Consider the following 22,727-nt stretch of genomic DNA (forward strand, 5'->3'; position numbering starts at 1 on the left):
GACTAAAATAGCACCAATTCAAGTAACATTAAACATTTCCCAAAGTCTAAGTGGGAGGTTGACTAAATGAAAGAACTAGTCCCCATAGGTTGCCAATAAATCATTTGAATCTTATAAAATGTCAGAAACTAATGAGTAAATTGGTAAATGCGATAATCACGTTGAAGAAAAATGAACGTATTAAACATTTTAAATTAATTGCATGCGGTAACGCTTTAATTTTGACAGCTCTACTCTTAACACATGGCTCTATTCTGGTATGTAACAGTGACTTTTCACAATCCTAATAAATCCTTAATGGATAAAATCCTGAGAGTCCATCCTATTTTTTTCTCTCCCCCTTTGAATATCCAGTATCAGTCAGAAATACATTCGATTGTAGAAGTAAAATGGGTTGAGAACACAATCTCCTTTTTGACTTTCAGAAACAATACATTTACTTTGATCCTGATTCAATATTTCAAACCTTGGCTTTAAAATGTCTAACATACTGGATAACTCTATTGCTCTTTACATTTCATTACATATAATGCTAATTAGAATGAAGCAGTGATACCTCCTCCACCAGTTATTGGCACTCCACCAGGAACTCCTCCTGGTACTCCACCTGGAACTCCTCCAGGAACCCCTCCTGGGACCCCTGCACCTCCAGGCACTCCTAAGGACACAATGGCATAACCTTTCATTGAACAGTACTTTTATCAACAATTCCATTCATATTTGTAAATAAAACAAATTTGGTCGAGATGATGATATCAATACAACAATGTTCTGTTACAAAATTTATGCCAGCATGAATGTCATGCTGGCATATCAACAAATTGATATTGTTCTTAAAAGAATGTTTTAGAAAATAGTCTAATCCATACCATATTTAGGAGGTTTGACACCAGCTCCTATTCCTGAAAACATTCATCACGGTTACTAAACATGAGACCTTCACTGAGGTACAATATTTGTGAAATTATCTCTATTTGAGATTAAGCATATAGCCTACCTCCAGTCCCTCCAGGAAGTCCTCCAATCCCAGTAACTGAACCATAGCCTGGGATAACACCTGCCCCTCCTGGTACTCCTACACACAAGATATAAGCAGTGTCAAGCTATTATTATCATGTCCTGTACTTTTCACTTAGCACCAACTATGCCAAGTGCTCCACTACTGTACTTGTGATTCATATTTAGTGGTTTGAGTGGCTAATAAAGACTAATAAGAGCTGATAAGATAACAAGATTTTACTCATACCATATTTGGGAGGCTTCACTCCACCTGGATACACTAAACAAAACAGGGATTTGTTACTTAAGGTACACATTTTGAGACAATATTGAGTCATTATAACCTATGGCTTGTTCCAACAGATAAAAACTTTAATGTTGCCAACATTTTTATTTTGTGACATGCATGTCAAGTTTCATCAAATGTACAATTCGGGTGGTATAAATCTCACCTCCAGCCCCTGGTGCTGTTCCAGGAATTCCACCAACTCCTCCCACTACGCCACCGACCGGCCCACCACCTGGACAAAAAACAACAATATGACAATAAACACAGCGTGATATAAGAATGATACAGAAAACGAATGACAGTCATTGGTAAACATGTTTTGTATTATTATACAAGTGTAGGCAAAGTAATGAAAACAACAAACAATGGAAGAAGAACTTCGCTCAACACTTCAAAAAAACCTTAATTCCTTTATGTATTTATTTATTTGTTTAGTAAAGTGAAATTTGTTTAGTGCTGCATTATGGGTTCAGCATTAGGCCAGAAATATACACAAAAAGTGCACAAATGTGGACATGACTGCTTTCCAAACTCATTGCAATTGCGCAGTCATTAGTAATTAATTGGGCAATGGGATATCTTAATCATCTTACCTTCAGTCACTCCCACAGGAACAATCTCACTAGCTCCTTGTACACCCCCAACACTTAGTTCTTTTAGTTGTTTATTTCCACTCACCTCTTGGGTATAGTGCACCTGCTCCACCTGCTGCAACAATCCCTGGGAGATTTAAAGGACAATTTATTAGAAGGCATCTTGGACCATTGGAATTGGAATTAACAAGTTAGGTTCTACCATTCAGTCAACTTATACAAGTAAAATTGAACTTTTACCATATTTAGCTGCTTTGGCTTGAGCGGGTGTAAGACCTTGGAAATAAAGCAGAAATAAATTCTGTTGAGTTGCTTCCATAGCCATTGAACTACATGCCAAATATAGTCACCTTTATAGTGAATATGAGAGCAATTATTTTTTTTATAGATGTCTCACATTGTGGACACATTGACCCAGTACCAATCGGCACACTGGATGTGGACTTGCATTGAATTCACTCGCTCATGTCTGAGAAGTCCATGAGACTGCAGGGTGTCCCATTTGATATTTGGTTATTTAAATGGTGCCTACAAGTGCCCCCTTTGTGACTGTAGTGCACCCTTTTGGTGATCCTGGATTGGTGCATACTTCACAGAAGAATATTACAAAATAGTCTATGTTGCATTTTGTGATTAATTTTGTGCCATTAATCCCACATTCCAGAAGAGGTCAGAGGTGGGAATACCAAAGATAAAATTACCCACTTCTGACCTCAATTCAATCAAGTCAATAATACATGGACACACACCACAAAATGCCTTAACTCAACAAGAAAATGATGTGTTCCTGTGCCAGTTATTGCAAAAGCACGAACATGTCACGAACACAAAATGCATGCATTCGCTTTAAAAACAGATGATGAAACGCATTATTAAATATTACATTATAATAACATTTTTGCCTTCTCAAAAATACCTTAGTTGCCACCATCTAATAAATAACTTAAAATGATACTTCTTACTAATGTCGGGGTTGAATGATTTTCAACAAGTTGAACATCAGAATTCAAGCACAGTTTCAATGAACAAGTTGTCTGGAACACACTATATGTAGGACATGATCCTTGATCTACATCCTTATTGCTACAAAATCAGAATTTAGAGACAGGTAATGGGGTAGTTTAAAGCAGTGTTTCCCAACCCTGTTCCAGATGGCACACCAACAGTACACAGTTTGGCGTCTCTCTGGCCTGTCGCATTCATTTCAGGTCTTGGAACACACTGCTAACGAGCTGACGAGTTGAATCATGCATGTTAGATAAAGTGGTATTGAAAACTTGTATTGTTGGTGTGTGTCCAGGAACAGGGTTGGGAAACACTGGGCCTTAAATAATTCCCAGGGATATCATTATAACAATATTTCTTCAACAGATATGTTGTTCCAGGATAAAAGATGAAAGTTATAAAGAACACATCTTATTTGGCAAAAATCATATTGACTATTGTGGACTCTTTGTGACAGACCACAAAGGCTAAAGGGTGTCATTTGGGACAAGACATTTATTGGCTGCAACAACATTTACAAAGCAATTATTCAGTCTTTTGGGTGTATGGTCAGTCTGTACAGACAGACTGATCACTTCCTGTTCCGGTTGCTGCACGCTGCACGAGTCTGTATTTGTAGCATGCTAACCTTTTTAGCATTGCTTATTCAAATACATTCATCATTTTATCCTTTGCAATTTTACCACATTTTTTCTTTTTATCCTGCTTGACTACATCTCGCGTCTCGACTGTGTGCATTCGTTTTCTCCTCTGTGTTTTACACAGATTATTGCATCAATCCCAAACATTTTACAGATCAGGAACCACATCGATCTGAAACCCTCGCCACTCAAGAACAACCAAGAACAACAACAAACTATTTCAGTAAGTCGTGGAATCCGCTCTTGTTATTGCTTCCTGCAATGCATACTACATGTTTACCAGAGCTTCTTCCGTCAGCAGTAAGGGAATCAGCAGTGAGGGAATTACATGTGATAAATGTAAGGAATTAGTCTGGCTGATAGAGAGGGTTAGATTTAGAGACATGCATCCGAAAGCTAGTGCAGGTCAGTGAGATACTGTTCCGGTAGATACTGTTTCAGATGTGGGTAGTACAGCGAGCAACACACTTTGGATCTGGCTGTAGAGCCCCTGCAGCAGGGTGTTTGGGAGATGTCTCTGTGGCATACTTGCTCAGCAAAGCAACATCACTCTCCCATTCCTGTTAGGGTTTCCAGGCGATTCTCCCCTCTCAGTGACGCACCCACTGAGAATCCTGTTGAAACAGCCTTATGAAATAGAGTCTCAAGCCACTATTTTTAAATGCATTTCGGAGGCTCAGGCATCTAACATCAGATGAAATATACAAATGTTGGCTAATGCTAAACATAGATTTTCTAAAATTGTCATTCATGTTGGCACTAACGATGTATGGCTTCGCCAGTCCGAGATCACTACAGATATTGTGTAAAGGATGTGTGAACTTACAAAAACAATGCCAGACAGTGTAATATGTTCTGGCCAATGCCCTGCTCATCATGGTGACAAGGTTTATAGTAGGTCAGTGTCACTGGAATAGGATTTATAGACAATTGGAAGAGTTTTTGGGGTAGACCTGACCTGCTAAAGAGAGACAGACTCCATCCCTCCTGGGAAAGTACTACTCTCCTCTCTAGTAATTTGGCTCATAGTCTTAATAGTAATAGTATTTAAATAACTGGGGCCCAGGTCAGGAAGCAAACAAACTGGTTAATCTGAGCATCTGCAAACTGCCTTGAGACATCACACTGGTAACACAAACTACAACACATAGAGACTGTATCACCTAGATATCTCATAGAGACTGTATCATCTAGATATCTCATAGAGACTGTATCATCTAGATATCACATAGAGAGATTGTCTGTTCCCTGAACTTGCAAACACGAACCCCTCACTAAATCATTTAGAAAAAAATGGATTAAGGTCAAACATGGAATAAAACAAATAAGATAAAAATCATATAAAGTTAGGGCTACTAAACATTAGATCTATTTCAACCAAAGCATTAATTGTAAATAAAATTATTACAGATCATTGTTTGGATGCATTCTGTTTGACTGAAACCTGGCTTAAACTGGTTGAATATATTAGTTTAAATGAATCTACTCCCCCAGGTTACTATTATAAAAATGAGCCTCATCTGAAGGGTCAAGGAGGAGGTGTTGCTATGATTTACAGTGAAGATTTTGGTGTTACTCAGAGGACAGGATATAAATTTAAGTCTTTTGAACTAATAATGCTTAATGTGACACCGTCAGATATAAATAAAAATGGGCTGTATTCTGATTTCCTTGGTGAATTTGCACATTTTCTATCAGATCTAGTAGCTACTGCTTTAATTGTTGGTGACTTCAACAATCACGTATCTAATTAAAATGACACATTGAGATTAGCATTTATTGATATTTTCAACTCTCTTGGAGTCAGACAAAATGTGACAGGACCAACTCATCACCATAATCATACTCTAGATATAATTCTGTCATATGGAGTGGATGTTGATACTATAGAAATTCTACCACAGAGTGATGACATCTCAGATCATTACCTCGTCTCTTGTTTGCTACAATCAGCTAATGCCACTCAATCTACACCATGCTATCATTCAGGTAGAACTTTTCTTTTGGTCACTAAAGATACTTAGTAGTTTCACTACTAATCTTCTAGAATTGTCTCACATACTGAGTAAGCCAAAAAGTCTAGAAAAACTAAATGTAATAACATAAAATATAAATACAGTCTTCTCTAGCACTCTTGATAGTGTCGCCCCGCTTCAATGAAAGAAAATTAAAGAAAAAACTGTACAATGATCACACTCATGCTCTCAAGAGAGCAGCTGGGAAAATGGAGCACAAGTGGAAGAATACAAAATTTGAGGTATTTCATGGTGCATGGAAGGATAGTGTCTGAAGCTACATACAGGCACTAAAAGCTGCCAGGTCAGCATATTTAAGCAAATTCATTACTTAAAAATAACCACAAAAATCCTAGGTGTTTATTCAGAACTGTGGCTAAATTGGTTAAGAATAAACCCTCGACTGAACCAGATATTCTGTCCCAGCACAATAGTAATGACTTCATGAATTTCTTTACTGATATATAGAAATCATCAGAAATCAAATAAATGTAATGGAATTATGTAATCAACTGTCACAGCACCTCAGAAAACAGTGTCTCATAATTTTCCTCACGAGCAACTTCAATCCTTCGCTGTCATAGGTCATGAAAACAAAACTTATCAAAAAAATCAAAAGCCACAACATGTATGTTAGATCCAAAACTAACTGAGCTCTCAAAAGATATATTCCCTGTAATCTCAGAAACTCTTCTTAATATTATATACTCCTCGCTCGCCTTAGGACATGTCCCAAGAAACTTTAAAATGGCAATTATCAAACCGCTTATTAAGAAGCCACAGCTACCACTTTGTATGTGTAAATGAGGAATTGTCAAATCAAACAAAAGTTAAGTATGGAGTGCCACAGGGTTCTGTTTTAGGGCCTCTGCTCTTCTCCTTGTATACTATTGAATCCAGAAATGTACATACACTTTTTTTTTACCACTCCACAGATTAATATTAGCAAACTATAGTTTTGGCAAGTCATTTAGGACATCTACTTTGTGCATGACACAAGTAATTTTTCTAGCAACTGTTTTTAATTGACTATATCACAATTCCAGTGGGCCAGAAGTTTACATACACTAAGTTAACTGTGCCTTTAAGCAGCTTGGAAAATTCCAGAAAATGATGTCAAGTTTTTAGACATTTAGACATTTATCTTTTGATAGGAGGTGCACTGAATTTGAGGTGTACCTGTTACGTAAGCAGGAGGAGGCAGACGAGGGGTGATCTAAGTGCGGGTTTTTATTGACAAAAGTGAAAACAAACAAGACTGGAACAAACAAGACAAGGAAACGTCCATGATGGAAAAAACAAAACTAAAACATCCAAAGAATACACGGGCTGGAGAAACATTCACAGTGGGCAAAGGTAACATTGACTAACTGGGTAAACAAGGCAAAACATCTACATCCAGACATCCACAAACAATGATCGACGATGACTGAGGAACAAACAGGGTTTAAATACACAGACACAAAAATGACTAAACGACAAACAGGTGAGGACAATGACAAAGTGCTGGCAGTGATTAGGGCTGGGAATTGTGGGAATTGTAGTTCATGACAATTGACTAATGAGACACGGGGCAGACAACAAGGGACCGTGACAGTACCCATGGATGTATTTTAAGGTCTACCTTCAAACTCAATGTCTCTTTGATTGAAATCATGGGAAAAAGAAATCAGTCAAGACCCCGGTGTTAGACATAATTTAGCGCAGGTGTAAGCGCCCTTACAGCTTTTCTCTCCCGGACGGACGCTTGACCACGCCCCCGCTGCCACACACGGCTTGTAATAAAACATTTGCAGTAAACAGTAGCCTACCAAGAAAGTCATTGGTCACTATTTTCCTGCTCTTGTGCACATGAAACCACTGAAGTCATCTCCTTCGGTGTCGGAGTTGAATAGCCTCAGATTTAGTTGTCTTTTTGCGCTGAGTCAATTCCTCACGCTGCTGTTTCCAGCGTCTTATCATCGACTCATTAAGACCAAGCTCCCGTGCAGCAGCCAGATCAATCGCCTTCAACTTGAAAGCAGCATCATATGCGTTTCTCCATGTCTTTGCCATGGTGAGGGTGACAAAATGACTACCGTAATCAGAATGATGGGAAGTTTGAGCCGCTCGATTTAATCTAAACAGTAAACAAAAAAGTTGTTTTGACCTTAACCCGTTCGGCAATTTCAATTGGTCTAATGAAAGCTTCACGCCGCCAAAAAACTGAGCACGTCACAGAATGTTTTTTTTTTTTATTTATTTTTTTATTTTTTATATTAAATTTGAAAGCGGGAAAAATCCATATATTAGCCACGTCATTGTATAAGCCGCGAGGTTCAAAGCGTGGGAAAAAAGTTGCGGCTTATAGTCCGGAAATTACGGTAGTGATCCTAACTGACCTAAGACAGGGAATGTTTTCTATGATGTCAGGAAAGCCTGTTTAAATGTATTTGGCCTCTGACTTCAACTGTATGCTTCCCCTGGAGATATTATCAGGAATCGTGGAGTAAGTTTCCACTGTTATGTCGACGATACCCAACTTTATATTTCTTCTAAACCCAACGAAATTTCACAATTCTCCAAAATAGCATAGTGTATCAATGAAATCAAATATTGGATGGCCAGAAATTTCTTTCTACTCAATTCCGACATAACAGAGGTACTAATTATTGGACCAAAAACTCTCAAAATAAGCCACTAAAATATAATTTGACTCTCAAGGGATGTACTGTTACATCGTCTTCTACAGCGAACATAGGTGTTATATATACCAATCTGTCCTTTGAAAATCACATTTTCAATGTTTGTAGAACAAAATTTTTCCACCTCATTGCTAAGTTACAGACACATGCTCTCTGTGGCTGATTGCATTCATGACCTCAAGACTAGATTATTGTAATGCATTACTGGGAGGATGTCCAGCAAGATCAATAAATAAACTTCAATTGGTTCAAAATGCAGCTGCCAGAGTGCTGACGAGAACCAAGAAATATGACCATATTAGTTCCATTTTATCATCGTTACACTAGCTACCTGTTAAATTTCATATTAATTACAAAATACTGCTAACTACATAGAAGCTTTGAATGGTCTAGCTCTGCAGTACTTAAGTGACCTTCTTTCAAACTATATTCCATCACAAAATTCTGGCCTTCTAAAATTTCCTAGAGTATTAAAATCCACAAAGTGGTAGATCCTTTTTCTATTTGGCTCCAAAACTATGGAATAGTCTCCCTAACACTGTTCAGGACGTAAACACTACACTTTAAGTCTAGACTAAAGGCTCATCCATTTAGTGAGGCATACTCCTAAGTTATCCATTAACTCATAATTAGGCTACTTTAGTTAGGTCTGCCGGAACCAGAAAGATTTCTCATAATCTATTCTATTTGTTTCCCTGTCTCAACCTCAGGATTCATACCAGAGCCGGCCAGATCCAGCTCCATTCCTGCTTGGTGTCAGACTCCACTGCTACATGTCGCTGAGTGACAATGACAAATTACAGCCAGTGCTAGCCAGACATCACTTCAGTGTTTTTACGATGAACTTCAGAGGATGAACTGATGCCAACTCTATCTGTTAGACATTAGATAATTAATATGCCACTGTCTGAACCTTGGATTTAGGATGGACCCCATCGAACCTCACCGAAATGACCTGCCGGTTGAACTGCGGTGCACCTCATTGATCTCTGCCTGCATCACCTTTGTTTATTGGTGGACTACACTCCAATCAATTAATTGCCAAAAAAAAGTTTAGCATAAAAAATTAACAAGGAAAATTGCATCTATTTGAACTTCTGTAGTTAATCCAAAATGGACTTTAAATCTTTGTATAAACACTGACCCTTAAAACTTACTTAGTTTATAAATTTTAAAGGTTATCTTTCTCCATTAAAGGGGACCTATTATGCTAAATTAACTTTTACATGGTGTTTGTACATAAATGTGTGTAGGCAGTATGTGTACACAACCAAACTACAATGATAAAAGTCCACCTACTCCTCTTTCGTATATTTCTATTAATCAAAAACAGTGTGTCAAAATGAATGGTTTTCTTTTCTGCTCTAAAATGACGTCATATTAGAGCAGGCCACTCTCACGACTGGTGACGAGATCATAGATCCTCCCCTGAGTGAGTGAGCACAGTCTGGCATTTTCTTCCGAGCTGGAGCAGATACAGTGAGCAGAATACTGTCTCAGCTTCGTAAGTGTCATAAGTGTTCTGTTGTTGGCTGTAAAAGTGAACATAAGAGTCTTCATGTACTCCCGGCATCAGAGCCACTGAAGACGCTGTGGACAAGATTTGTTTTTGAAGGAAATGTGTCCCAAAACATACAAAAATGCATGTATATTTGTGCAAATCATTTTACACCGGACTGCTTTGTGAATGAGTGTCAATATAAAGCAGGGTTTAAAAAAAATCTGATTCTCAAGCATGTATCGGTACCAACTGTTCGTGTTCCAGCTTTATATCCAGAAGATGTAAATATCGCACTTTATATTTTGTGAATGTTTGCAAATCGAATGTGCTTGTTAGCTGATTCCACAGCTAATGCAGCTAAAGTTACCATTGTCTCTGGTTGTATTCACAGAGACCAGAGCTATGTAAAAAGGGGCGTATTAGGTCTCCTTTAACCCTCTAGGGTTGACGGAAGTGGCGGCATTACAGCGGAAACAACTTAAAATACTCTGTCATATTTGGGTATACAGATAAGTGTAAAACATCATTAGAGACTATAAAGGGTCTACTTTTATTTGTGTACACTCACAATAACAACAAAACCTTGTGCTTTTGTAAAATAAAGAAAATAAAAAGGGTGAGCTTTCAGCAGTCTCTGTGTTCACGAGCATATTTCCGAAACACGTCACAAAAATGAACTGAATCTCCGCGAATACTTATCACACAAACATGAAACATATGTCTAAAGAAAGCTTAGGATTTCTACTTTTAAATAAAATAATTCAAATTGAAAACAAATATTCTCCTGCAATGTAATCTGTATGAAACAAAGTGATGTACAGTTTTTACCGGTTCATCTAATTATAGCTAATGTGATCCCACCCACCAGCAGAGCACGCCATTTATACGCTAATGTGATGAGACGATCAAGGCAAATGTACACGCCCCCAACTGTATCTTAAAAACATCAAGCTCATTCACTTTTCTGTGTGTTGGAAAGATCGCAAGATACACAGGTGAGGAAACTCCTGGATAGTGACGAAGAGTTAAAATTTTCCTCAGAAGAAGAGCGGGACTCCAATGAACGTTTGTATTTTGAAGAGTGACTTGATCCAGCCGAGTATACTATTTCAGATGAGTAAATCATTTAGTTTTCATTAGTTGACATGATATTTGATATAAACATGTACATATTTTACTAGTGGGACTGTTTCCAGACTTGCCAGCCAGGATTCAGAGTATTGACATTTGAAATATGTCCTAATAAGCAAGTTTTAGTTCCATTCAAATACTGTTTTGGCTAAAGCAGGTATTTAAATTGCACGCTGTATGATATAAATATGATATGTAATATGATATAAAAATAATATGTTTAGATTATATTTTTATATATATTTCTATTATTATTATTTAATTATATAATTATTTATATTTTTAGTGTTTATTCTGCCTCATTATCATCAACAAAGCTTGTGCTTGCAAATATGTGTTCAGGTGTAAATGAGTAAAATGCACTTTAAATATGCCCATATTAGAAAATCAGCATCTTATAATGATTTCTGAATGATCATGTGACACTGAAGACTGCAGTAATGATGCTGAAAATTCAGCTTTGATCACAAATTGCATTTTACAATATATTCAAATAGAAAACTGTTCTTTTAAATTGTAAAAATTGTTCATGATATCAATGTTTTTACTGTATTTTGGATCAAATAAATGCAGCCTTGGTGAGCAAAAGAGACTTCTTTTAATGGTAGTGTAGGTCTAAAATTAAGTAAAGTCATTAAGTAAAGAAAATGTATAGTCAGGTTACTTCTTTTAACTTAAAACTTGATTTTGATCATTAAGTCTCCTCATATTCATTCTCTTTCTGTCACATTCCTCATTGATGGGCCCAGGGGAGGGGTATTTTGTTTCTTCAGGTGTGAATTACAATCAATATTCATGATAGTTCACCCCTCCTCGCATATGACCTTTCTAACACTAAAAGTGTCTTACAAAAGTTGAATTACTATATTGTTTTGAATATGAGTGATCAGGATGGTTTTCTCATAATTTTGTAGCAAAAACTCTAGGCTACAAGATCCAGTTCTCAAAAGTCTTGTGGACAAATGTTTAGTATGTGTTATATGACCTTATTTCAATTACTTAAAAAGTTTAGATTTTCAAAAACCATGCATAAACGTTATTTTCTCAAAAATACAAATATGTACACACATGTTGCTCACATATTATTGTAGCCCAGTTGGTGTTGAATACAGTGTTATCAGACATTAGCCATTAATATGTTTTTAAGCAACTGAAAAACGCACAAATGTCAAGGTATGTCAAAACATCTCCAGGGCCCAAAACACCCTCAGACCCCAGAGGGATAACCAACATCTTATAGAGTTTTTTGTTACTTGCCAGAGTCGCCTTCGGCTTGCTCACTAGTGTTCTAAATACAATTATTATTTAACTATTTAGTAATGTATTTGTATACACAATTTACAATAATATTGAATAAACTACACAATGCTGTCTCTGAGATATTACAGTTTCATTTTCTGTTAACGCATGATATTCTGTAAAGCTGCTTTGAAATTATGTGTGTTGTGAAAAGTGCTATACAAATAAAAATGACTTGACAGTTTTGATTTTTACCTCCTGCTCCAGGGTAAACGCCTCCAGCCCCTGGAACAAGTCCTGCTCCACCAGGAACAAATCCAGCTCCCCCAGGGACAAGTCCAGCTCCACCAGGTACTCCAGCAGCACCTGGAGTAAGACAGGACCATACTGACTCAATCAGAGTTTGTATGCTACAGTTTGCATTGCAATTGGCATAGATATATAAGAATGATTCTTAATATGGATAAGTACCTACCATATTTAGCAGCTTTGGCCTGAGCAGCGTAGAGTGCACCAGTACCTTGAAATATGGAGAAACAGCCAAACAAGATTTACCAATCTTGTTTTATCATCCTAATCTGATGATTAAATTGACTGGTAATTTGCATCTCACCCGCTGCTCCAGGAAAGAGTCCACCTGTGCCTGCCACACCACCGATACCAGTAGCACCAGCACCAAGTAAAAACAAAACAATCACAGTCAGAAGCTTTAGATAATCTCTACATTGAGATTAGTAATTTGTTTGTGTGTAGGAAGATGGATGTGACAGTATATTGTAAATAAATCAAATATGACCCCCCCATAATACAACAGGATAATCTATCAATATACTAACTCATAACATTATGAGCTGCCTTAACTTGAGCAGGTGTAAGGACACCTGCACTTGCACATAAGAAAGAGATCCAGGATTTGCTTCAAATTAGGAAAATATTCAAAGCTGTGTACAGTACATTGTATGTTACCAGCATTATCAACCTATCCCCCCTATCCTGCAGAGTTTAGCTCCAACCGTAATCAAACACATTTGAACAAGCTAATTAAGGTCTTCGGGATTACTTGAAAATGAATTGAAGAGTTGGAGTATGGTCCTCCAGGAAAGGAATTTAATAGCCCTCTCCTAAAGCAATAGTTCACCTCAAAATACGATAGCTTTGTGTGAGGAGAGTAAATGATCTAAAAGTTTAAGTAAACTACTCCTTGAAAAAAGGTTGCAGCTGCAGACAAGCTCCAAGGGCACACACATAGTGGTAGGATACACTTTAAATATATATTTAAAAGAGTAAATTATCTCCATTTTTAAGTGACTGCTACTGAAACCCCCTTTTTCAGCACAGTTCAGTTCACAGCAGAGTTTTGAAAAATGCCCCAAAATTGGGCATGACAAGCAGTGGAGTGAGGGGGCAAAAGTCTTTCTCATCCAGTCATTTTGATTTCACTTTGGTGGAGTTATAAGTATCAAAGTTTCTCACAAATGCAAGCTGTAATTTACGAATGTATGGAACAAAATGAATAAATAGAATTTACCCTGTTTTGTAACAGTACACAATACAGTCCACAAATACACACACAGTTCATACAGTATATCAACACTGTTAAATACACATATAAAGACAAGCCATTCACATTTGTAGTATATACATATTTGAATGTGCTTTTGCAAATTAAATAATTTTCAAGATGTTTTTCACACATGTTAGTGGTTTGATCAATTTAAACACCGGTCACTCTAGGTTTTGAGCATGGGATTTTATTTTGGACATTGCAACAGACCCGAATATAATGTCACATGCTAGGGTTTCTGGATTCAATACAGTAATTAATAAATTACAAATGTTAGAATATACCATCTACTCACATCCCAAAAACAATAAAAACACAGCTTTAAAATATGTCTTCTTTGAATTTAGCCAAGGTCATTGTGTGATGTTTCGTTGTTCTATTGGCCACACGTCTTCTTGTCATCCAGATACTCAAGTCAGAGTTCGGCAAACTTGAACTTTTTGTCTGCAGCGCAGTGCAAAATGTCTTTGCATGAGCTTGCATTTAAGTGGGAGTGAATGGAGCATGAGTTGTAGCGTGACCGCCCCTTAACACACTCACTGTAAGGAGTTAAAACTGCTTGTTGCACAAGCATTTCAAATGTGTCTGCCATTGATGCTGAGCATGATGCTCTGTCATTATTGCAGTAGAAAACATGCAACTCCATTATACTTAAAATGAATGAATTAATGTTACATTTATGTAGCACTTTTCTGATACTACACTCAAAGCTCTCCTCAACCACCACCAATGTGCAGCATCCACATGGATGATGCGTCAGTCGCCATGGTGCACCAGTACACTCACCACACACCAGCTGATTGGTGAAGAGGGGAGAGTAGATTGATACAGTCAATTCATGGATGGGGATTATTAGGACACCATGATTGATAAGGGCCAATGGGTAGAATTTGGCCAGGACACTGGGGTTACACCCAGTGCCCTGGGATTTTTATGGCCAAAGAGAGTCAGTTTAACATCTCATTCAAAAAACTGTGCGTTTTTATATTATAGTGTCCCCAATCTCTGTACTGGGGCGTAAGGACCCACATAGACTGCATGGTCATTTTGGATTAAGTGGTTAAGAAAGTGTCCGTCTCATGAATAATGTTGAAAGAAACCAGACATGTATTTGCTGTGGTGGGTGAGAATGAGACACAGTGGGTTTGGTGTCAAGCCTCGGAGAGACATTTATATAAATAGTGTCAAGGGGGAATGGTGATCAAAATAAAGGGGAATCTGGTATCCTCATGGTGAAATGGGGTTCTGTGAAGGTCGGGGAAGAGTCCATGGAATGGCCCAGGTACGAGCATGGTCCGACAGCCTGTATTCCCAGGCCCGCGACAGGTGAGATGGGAAGGCGGCCGGGCCTCTAGCCCATCATTCGCAATGTGAGCTGTCCTCCCTAGCGACACATCTAATTTGTGCTGAGGGTCCAGGGAGCGGGTTCACGATGCATCTAAATTGGCCGAACCCTCCCTGCTCTGCTCCGGGGCCTGCAAGGATGCCAGTGTGTGCACACATGGAGAATAGAAGCCGGCTCACAGAGAAGAGGTGCACTCTGCATTTATTTGGTGATGACGAGTGGTGATGAGGCTAAATACAAATCAGGTGTGCCTCATTCCCCGCTGCTCAGACGTGGCTTATTTATATTGCGCATTTTCTCTTCTCCTGCCCAACTCCCATCATGAACCTGGCTGAAGGACGGCCCTTAGAGGCGGGACGAAGATGACGAGAGTGAGGAGTGGGTCATTCCGCCACATTCCCCCCCTCCCCAAGCATCGCCCAGTGGCACCTCCTATCCAGACACAGATTTCAGAGCAGTAGGTGCATCTTCCTCACCTCCCACATGGAAATACTACTTCCTCAACCAGGCCTTATGGTCAGAGTGGGTTTATAGGGGATCTCAGGGCCGGCGCTCCCTCTCGCTTGCACCCGGGTGGGAAAACGAATGAATATGAAAGCCTCAACCAACCACAGGCATGAACGGGGTCCGACAGCAGCACGCACTCCCCTCCTTGGTCTGAGGCACGTGGGTCGGCAGTTTCCTTAGCAGGCTGTCTTCTCAGGCCTGCGGCAGGTGAGAGGGGAAGGCAGCCCGGCCTTTAGCCCCTCGGCCGCAACACTTGCTGTCCTTCCAGGTGACGCGTCATGCCAGAGGTCTGAATGGCAGGTCAGGCAATGCATCTAACTCGTTCCAACACTCCCTGCTCTGCTCATGGGCGTGCAAGGATGCCAATGTGTGCGCACATGGATAATAGAAACCAGCTGCCCGAGAAGAGGCACATTCTGTGTTTATTTGGCAGCGGTGATGAGGCTAAACACAAATCAGGTGTACCTCATTCCCCTGCTGCCCAAACGTGGCTTATTAATTATGCGCCTCTTCTCTTCTCCTGCCCAACTCCCATCGTAAACCTGGCTGAAGCACGACCCTCAGAGGTGGGGCGACGATGATGAGAGGGAAGGGTGGTTTTTCTGCATTAATGCTCATCTAGAATTTTTTTTTTGTGTTTCATGACCCTTTAAGAAAAATGCGTTCTCACCTCCTGCCCCAGGGTAAAGTCCACCAGCACCACCTGGCACAGCTCCAACACCACCTAAACCAGCTCCAGTACCTGAGGAAAATACATAAACATTGAATAAGCTGGATGAGTAAATGATTAACAGTTTTAAACTATTGCTTTAAAATGATGATGGTTTTGGGGGCTCAATAAGGAAAATGCATTCTCACCTCCTGCTCCTGGGTAAAGTCCACCAGCACCACCCGGCACAGCTCCAACACCACCTAAACCAGCGCCTGCACCTGAGGAACCACAAAGGGGAAACACAAAGTCTGAGGAAAAATTATTTTATTTTGCTATGTTTTTATTTAATTCAGTTTTCTCATTACAAATGTTACAAATCATATTTTTAATTGAAAAATTAACATGAATTTCATTATGTCTAGGAAATATTTTGTAAAAGCAGTAAACATGGACAATGTGTCAAATGTTATTATCATTTTACATTTTCAAAACCCCCAAATCAACTTTCTGTTTATTTTAAGGTTTCAATTAGATTTTATATTCCAGATTTTCACTGTTGACTCAGATTTTTGGACTGAATCACAAGCTTTATGTCTTCGTTGTGGCTTGACCTTAGGTCATGTGGCTTTCTGAAAATCATTTGATAAATTAATACAATGTTGTTACAGATGAAGGAAGGTGAAGCATTGTGATTTATTACCATATTTAGCAGCTTTGGCCTGTGCAGCAGAGAACCCTAGAGACCCCATACCTACATCCACAGAGAGCACATCATTGGTCATGTATTTGTGCTGATGGCATCATTGCAGCACGTGTGAGCTGTTTGCATCCATGTAAAGTGATGTTAGTGTCTATACTGCATTGTGATTATTAGAATGTGTTTGCTGTGATATAACACACCAGTCCCAGTGGGATAACCCGGCTTGGAGCCAGCTCCTGCTTTCCCACCAGGGAGTCCCGCGCCTCCAACAAAGCCCCCGAAACCTTTGGCATATCAGGTGAGAATTAGCATGCAAGCTAAAACACATTACACACAAGGGATTCTACACATGCTGTTCGCAAGAGGTTGCTGCTATAACCTACCATATGGAAGTTTACCACCAGAGTATGGAGACCCAGCACCTGTTAAAACGTGATAGTGTAAAACTGTTATCACACAATGTACAATCATTATTTTCAGACATATACTAAAACGCTGTTATGTTCCCTGCTTAAAGCAGCATCGGGTGGTTTACTGATCTTAGTTGGTCACCAAGCTAGCTCACTAGTCAGGGTGGTTTGGTTTGATGGTTTTAGAGGGGTTTGGGGCACTTATGTTTAAAGGTTAGGGGGATTGGGGATAGGTTACTCTCAGCTGTTCTGGCTAAATCTGGCTCAACTAAATCAGCTGGACACCAGCTTGGCTAGGCTGTGGGATCAACTTAAATCAGCTGAAACCAGCAGGATTGTCAAATATATTGCATATCACAGCTGTAATATAAAGAAACAGATACCAAGTTATTCTAAAAATGATCATTTTCATTACCACAAATTATTTGTCACATTATATCCTGTTTTTATCTGAACAAATGAGTGGGTTTGGTGTTGAACTATGTTTCACTAGAGGCACACAAATTAATATCACAATCAATTTCTCCTCATTTTACTGGATGCATTCCTTGTCCATCATTAAGTTTGATAATGCACTGATGTCTTTCATTTCAAAGCTTCGAATGGAAACATTAACGGAAATCATTTTTAGCTTTGAATATGAAACCTCTATGAACTCTGTCAAGACATTTTCCTCACGAGGAAGACCCTCCCACAAGGGGCGAATCGTCAGTGTTGGGTTAGTGCTGGAAACGAATTAATTGAACGCTTCAACTGTTGAACCTCGATGTAGAAGTAATCACACAACATTTCTATGCACTGGAGAAAAATCAACTTCAAATATAGATGAATAGCAATGTGAACCAGTATAGATGTGTTACATCTGGAGCAGATGATGAAAGACATTCTAAATTACTTAATAGCTTTGAAACTACAATATGCATTAAAATGCCACATTTTCAAAGAGAGGTGAAGCTGTGCTGAGCAGGCTTTGTGCAGTCAGATCAAAAGATTCAAATATTCTACCTGGGGTTTTGGGAGATTTTAGGGGGTATCCATGAAATAATCCTTGCTGCAGTGGTCCACCATATGGTCCACGGCCACCTACAGTGAAAATAACTATTATTAGCGTTGTGAATTTCAGTGAAGATTGACTGAAACAAATTTATCATCAACAATACCAAGATTTATTGATCATTAATATTTTTTAAATAATGCAAGCTGCATATTTATGTTCTAAGGACATGAATTAGCCTTTAAACAATGGTAATAATCAGCACCTGGGACCAGTCCTTGCCCTCCGGCAGCAGCTATGGAAGAAATTCAGACAGATCACGCACTTTATATTCATAATTGTCTCATTACAATGACATGATGTCATTTTCATAGAGAATTTACCTGATTTAGGTTTGAGTCCAGTCCCTGTGGCAACCCCAGGAAGAACTCCCCTCCCATTGAAGCCTGCAGTAATGTGAATCCCGTATATCAAGAACAAACAAAGGCCACATGTGCAATTTTTCCATTGTATTTTATACAAATAACTGATTGCCAGGCCTGCTTTGAATCGGTACACAAGTACTAGTTGCACAGCCCCTAAGGGTGCTATAGCAGACATTAGTGTAAACTGTCTTTTTCTACAGTTTTCTTTTTCTGGTCTTCTGAAATTAAAACCTTAATTATGGAGGTTAAACCCCCCAACCCCCCTCTTTAATATGCAGCCTGAATGTAACTCTATTACTCCATTGAGTTCTGAGGTTTGTTACAGCCACAATAGCACAAAAATGCACATTAGGTATGCACAGCATGACTGCAAACTTTCAATGTGTTGACAAAGAATTCATATCTTCGTTTGCAGACTTGCCTTGAGTGTTTCTGACCTAAGAGTGTAGCTTTCACACATTTACAATGTTTAAATCCACTCTGCACATTACAACATATGGACAGAGGACTAAAACACACCTTGTCCAGGAACAAGTCCTCCTTGATATGGTCCAGGAACTCCCACTCCTTCAAAAACGAGATTGAATAAAGGAACCTTTATGATGGACAGTAATGTGTATAGTCATTTACAAATCCACCTTTGCACACCCACACTTACCTGGCACTGGAGCTTTTCCGGCCTTTGCAGCTTTCCCCCCAGGTCCGACCCCACCAGGGCCCAGTCCTTGTACACCAGTTTGAGGAATGACTGCAAAAACAATCAAAAAAATTGCAGGCTAATCTAACTATGCAAAGGAAGTCGCAGTACTGTAAATCTTTGTCACTAAATATATACTGTATTCACTGCACCTGGGAGACCAGTACCAGTTCCTCCTGCACCCGGCCCTGAAGGAACACACACACACACACACAAAGATCACCCTTCTGAACAGGCTGTTTTAGCTGGTTTATGTTGGTTTTTTGTTGGTCTAGCTGGTGGAAGGATCAGATCTTTTCAAGAGGGCAAACCCATACATTCAGTCACATATATAAAAACATTGGGCACAAAATTAGACTTCAGATATTCTGACTTGAGGTGTTCCTTGTCAGTGATTTAACTTAAAATGACATCACCACCCACCGCTCACTCATTTTGTGACTCAAGCTGTACAAACTGAATTCAGGGTCTGGAAGCTGATGTTTCAGGCTGTTCATTTATTTGTTTAACTCTTTTCCATCTGATATCAAACAAAGAGGAACAGACATTGCATGCTTCTTTGAGATTGTGCCAAGGACATGCTGAAGTAATGTGTTGGCCTTCGTTACAAGCAAACCACCAGCGTGACTTCCCAGAGAGGACATGTTTTTTGATTTGGCACGTGATCTTAGGCTCCTTAATTCAACCTCAAGCCAATTGGAGTACCATAAAAAGTGTATTACCCAGGCGATCAATGACACACTAAGTTATTTGTTTAGGGTCGTAAAAATGGAACATGCATGTTTTTATGAATGGTTCCTCTGAGAATTAGTTCTGCCCCCACCTACATTTTCCACTTCTGTTTCATTTCCATTCTTCTCTAAAGATGTTTACATGCATTTGCAATGTGTTTGTATAATGAAAACAATAGACTGAGAAAGACATATATAGTACCTTTAGGGGGCTTTCCACCAGCACCTGAAATAAGACAAACAGCCTTTGTGAAGAGTCTATTTTGTCAGTTATTAAGTTATTAAGAAAATCAAAATGAACTTGAATGTGTATAGACTTTATTGAATACCACCTCCAGGTAGACCCCCTCCAGGCAGACCTCCTCCTGGAAGACCTCCTCCTCCAAAGCCTAAAGCACACACACAGAGAAAACATCATTATCAAATGAAGTTCATTCACTCCACTTCAACACTTCAGCTGATGATTCATGGTTGAGCACCTGATTTAGCCGGTTTCAAGCCTCCAGCCATTGGGTAGAATTGTCCAGCACCACCATAAGCACCATAACCACCTGGAAGTCAACACATAATTAAAAATTCTGAAAAAAACTATTTGTGCACAGGAGAATTGTCCTGCTGGCTCAGAAAAGGGTCTCCACAAACTGTTACTACAATGCAGAAAGCCCACTTGTCTCTTGAATGTCACTGTATTTGGTAGAATTAAGTTTTATCCTAACAGAAATAACTGAAATAGCCAAACCCATTGGTTAGAAGAGTATGTACATTTACGTTTGGCCATCTTGTGTAAATATATAAATAAATATAGAAGTACATTACTAACATACTACATAGCTTAGCACTAGACACTACACATATACATATATTAGTTAGTGAAGTAAGGGCAGGAGTGATATCTAATGGCAGGATGTGGCATATCAGTCATAACAAATGATGAAGATCTACCCCCAACCACTTAATGCTCTTGACTGCAAACATTAGATGGCAAAGGCTGGGTGGGAAAGAAGTAGAGAGAGAGAGAGAGAGAGAGAGAGAGAGGCATCCGATGCTAGAGCGGATATTTTTGGCCAGGTAAGTTAGGAGTCAGGCTTCATTTTGAAAATAATTGCTTCATTGTGTCCTCCTTCAACATGGAAACTCTAAACAAATGAGGTCACAAAGTTTGCATTCTTTCTTTATGGGAGAGGGAGGAATACAGGAATGGCAAGTATGTGCAATGAAAAGCTTTGCTTGTCAGTCATTCTTTTACCTTGTTGCCATTATAAATCTGAGAGTAAAGCCCCCTTAATCCTGGTATTCCAACTTTTGACAAAAGAAAAGTAGGATGAAACTTCTCACAATTGGAGGCTGATGGAAAGAGGAGGCCACACATTCTTGACATTTCACATTTCTTATGCTGATTATGGCATCTTACAACTGTTAATTAGTAAAGTCAGGGTCAAGGACAAGAGAGCATAAACTGGGATAAAAGCCATAACACTCTGCCCCAGTTGTATAGAATGGAACAAGCACCTTATTTTTTGGCTTGTAATAGATGGTTACAAAGTTTTTGTATACAAAAACAGTTCCAACATTTTGCAGTACTTTTAGTTCACTTAAAATGTCTGGTATGAGCAAAAGCAAGGACACCAGTCACTGCCTTAAACAGCATGCCTGTGGACCGCCTAAGCTATATATAAAATAAAAAAATATCAGATAATTAAAATGCATAAAGAGTTAATCAGAGCAGAAGAGTTAATCATTGATAAGACAATACAAAAAGTGGTTTTAGAATACAATGTATTGTTTACAACCATATTATTGTTCATGAGTCAATCATTGGCACACAGTTCACAGTAATCCATTACACAAGTGAATTTGTCAATCAGAGATTTATTATGAGGGCTTGTTTAAGGACCCATCATTGAACACCTGAATCAGATATTTTCTATTTTTTTTTAGAAACAAGCCACATAGTGCACAATACTACAGATATATTTTACAATAATGCCAAGACATTATATTCATTACATAGTGCAATGCTTTTCAATGCTTTGGAGTTGTTGGAGGTACAAAGAGGATTTAAATAATATATTTAAAAAACAAAATCCAAAATACTACTGCGTGAGCACATTCCCAAAAAAGATGAGGGGCAGATTTATCTACAGCATTACAGAAGTAGCAAAGTGGATCTATTTCAGGGAGCATGTTTCTTAAATAAAGATTGACTGGGTAAAAACGGTGTAACAGTTTAAAGGACACCTCCTTAACCTTGTTGGTAATTAAATATTTGTGAGGTAAAGACCATACGATAGGGTGACCACCTGGCTATTGCTCTGTTGCAGGTCAGCAGACCTGATTTTGCGGGACACGTGGGAGAGATAACTTACTATTATTGTACTAAGTGAATAAATATTGATTTTATATTATCTGTATTTTTGCAGTGATGTTAAATGTTAATGACGGTACCATGAACGTCACTCAGTTTGGCATAAGCTCTACGATACAAACTCATTTTAACAGCTCAGACCTACTCAATGTGAATATAATGAAGTGAAAATAATAATCTAATCATTAAAAAGCACATTTCCAAATAAGCACATCAATTCCATTATTAAAGACTAGAATG

At 38.7% G+C, this 22,727-nt stretch overlaps 1 protein-coding gene across 7 annotated transcripts in view; it reads right to left on the reverse strand.

Annotated features, from left to right (window-relative positions):
- LOC127632189 (elastin-like) overlaps positions 1-22,727 on the reverse strand; it is a 90,159-nt gene that overhangs the window by 29,573 nt on the left and 37,859 nt on the right. For 6 of the 7 annotated variants that reach the window (XM_052110787.1, XM_052110785.1, XM_052110782.1 and 3 more), the window contains exons 5-28: positions 20,602-20,673; positions 20,455-20,511; positions 20,325-20,348; positions 19,544-19,579; positions 19,353-19,442; positions 19,214-19,261; positions 18,653-18,715; positions 18,535-18,564; positions 18,281-18,358; positions 17,249-17,287; positions 17,066-17,149; positions 16,866-16,916; positions 16,372-16,443; positions 16,184-16,255; positions 12,711-12,740; positions 12,573-12,617; positions 12,353-12,463; positions 2,122-2,157; positions 1,967-2,008; positions 1,452-1,520; positions 1,247-1,279; positions 998-1,075; positions 870-902; positions 557-658 (exon numbers count right to left, since the gene is read on the reverse strand). In XM_052110787.1, coding sequence (XP_051966747.1) covers positions 557-658; positions 870-902; positions 998-1,075; positions 1,247-1,279; positions 1,452-1,520; positions 1,967-2,008; positions 2,122-2,157; positions 12,353-12,463; positions 12,573-12,617; positions 12,711-12,740; positions 16,184-16,255; positions 16,372-16,443; positions 16,866-16,916; positions 17,066-17,149; positions 17,249-17,287; positions 18,281-18,358; positions 18,535-18,564; positions 18,653-18,715; positions 19,214-19,261; positions 19,353-19,442; positions 19,544-19,579; positions 20,325-20,348; positions 20,455-20,511; positions 20,602-20,673 — 1,395 coding nt within the window. The remainder of the gene's footprint in view (positions 1-556; positions 659-869; positions 903-997; positions 1,076-1,246; positions 1,280-1,451; positions 1,521-1,966; positions 2,009-2,121; positions 2,158-12,352; positions 12,464-12,572; positions 12,618-12,710; positions 12,741-16,183; positions 16,256-16,371; positions 16,444-16,865; positions 16,917-17,065; positions 17,150-17,248; positions 17,288-18,280; positions 18,359-18,534; positions 18,565-18,652; positions 18,716-19,213; positions 19,262-19,352; positions 19,443-19,543; positions 19,580-20,324; positions 20,349-20,454; positions 20,512-20,601; positions 20,674-22,727) is intronic. The other variant, XM_052110788.1, reaches the window with a different exon arrangement.

The sequence above is a fragment of the Xyrauchen texanus genome, chromosome 38, assembly GCF_025860055.1.
Source record: "Xyrauchen texanus isolate HMW12.3.18 chromosome 38, RBS_HiC_50CHRs, whole genome shotgun sequence".
NCBI lineage: Eukaryota > Metazoa > Chordata > Actinopteri > Cypriniformes > Catostomidae > Xyrauchen > Xyrauchen texanus.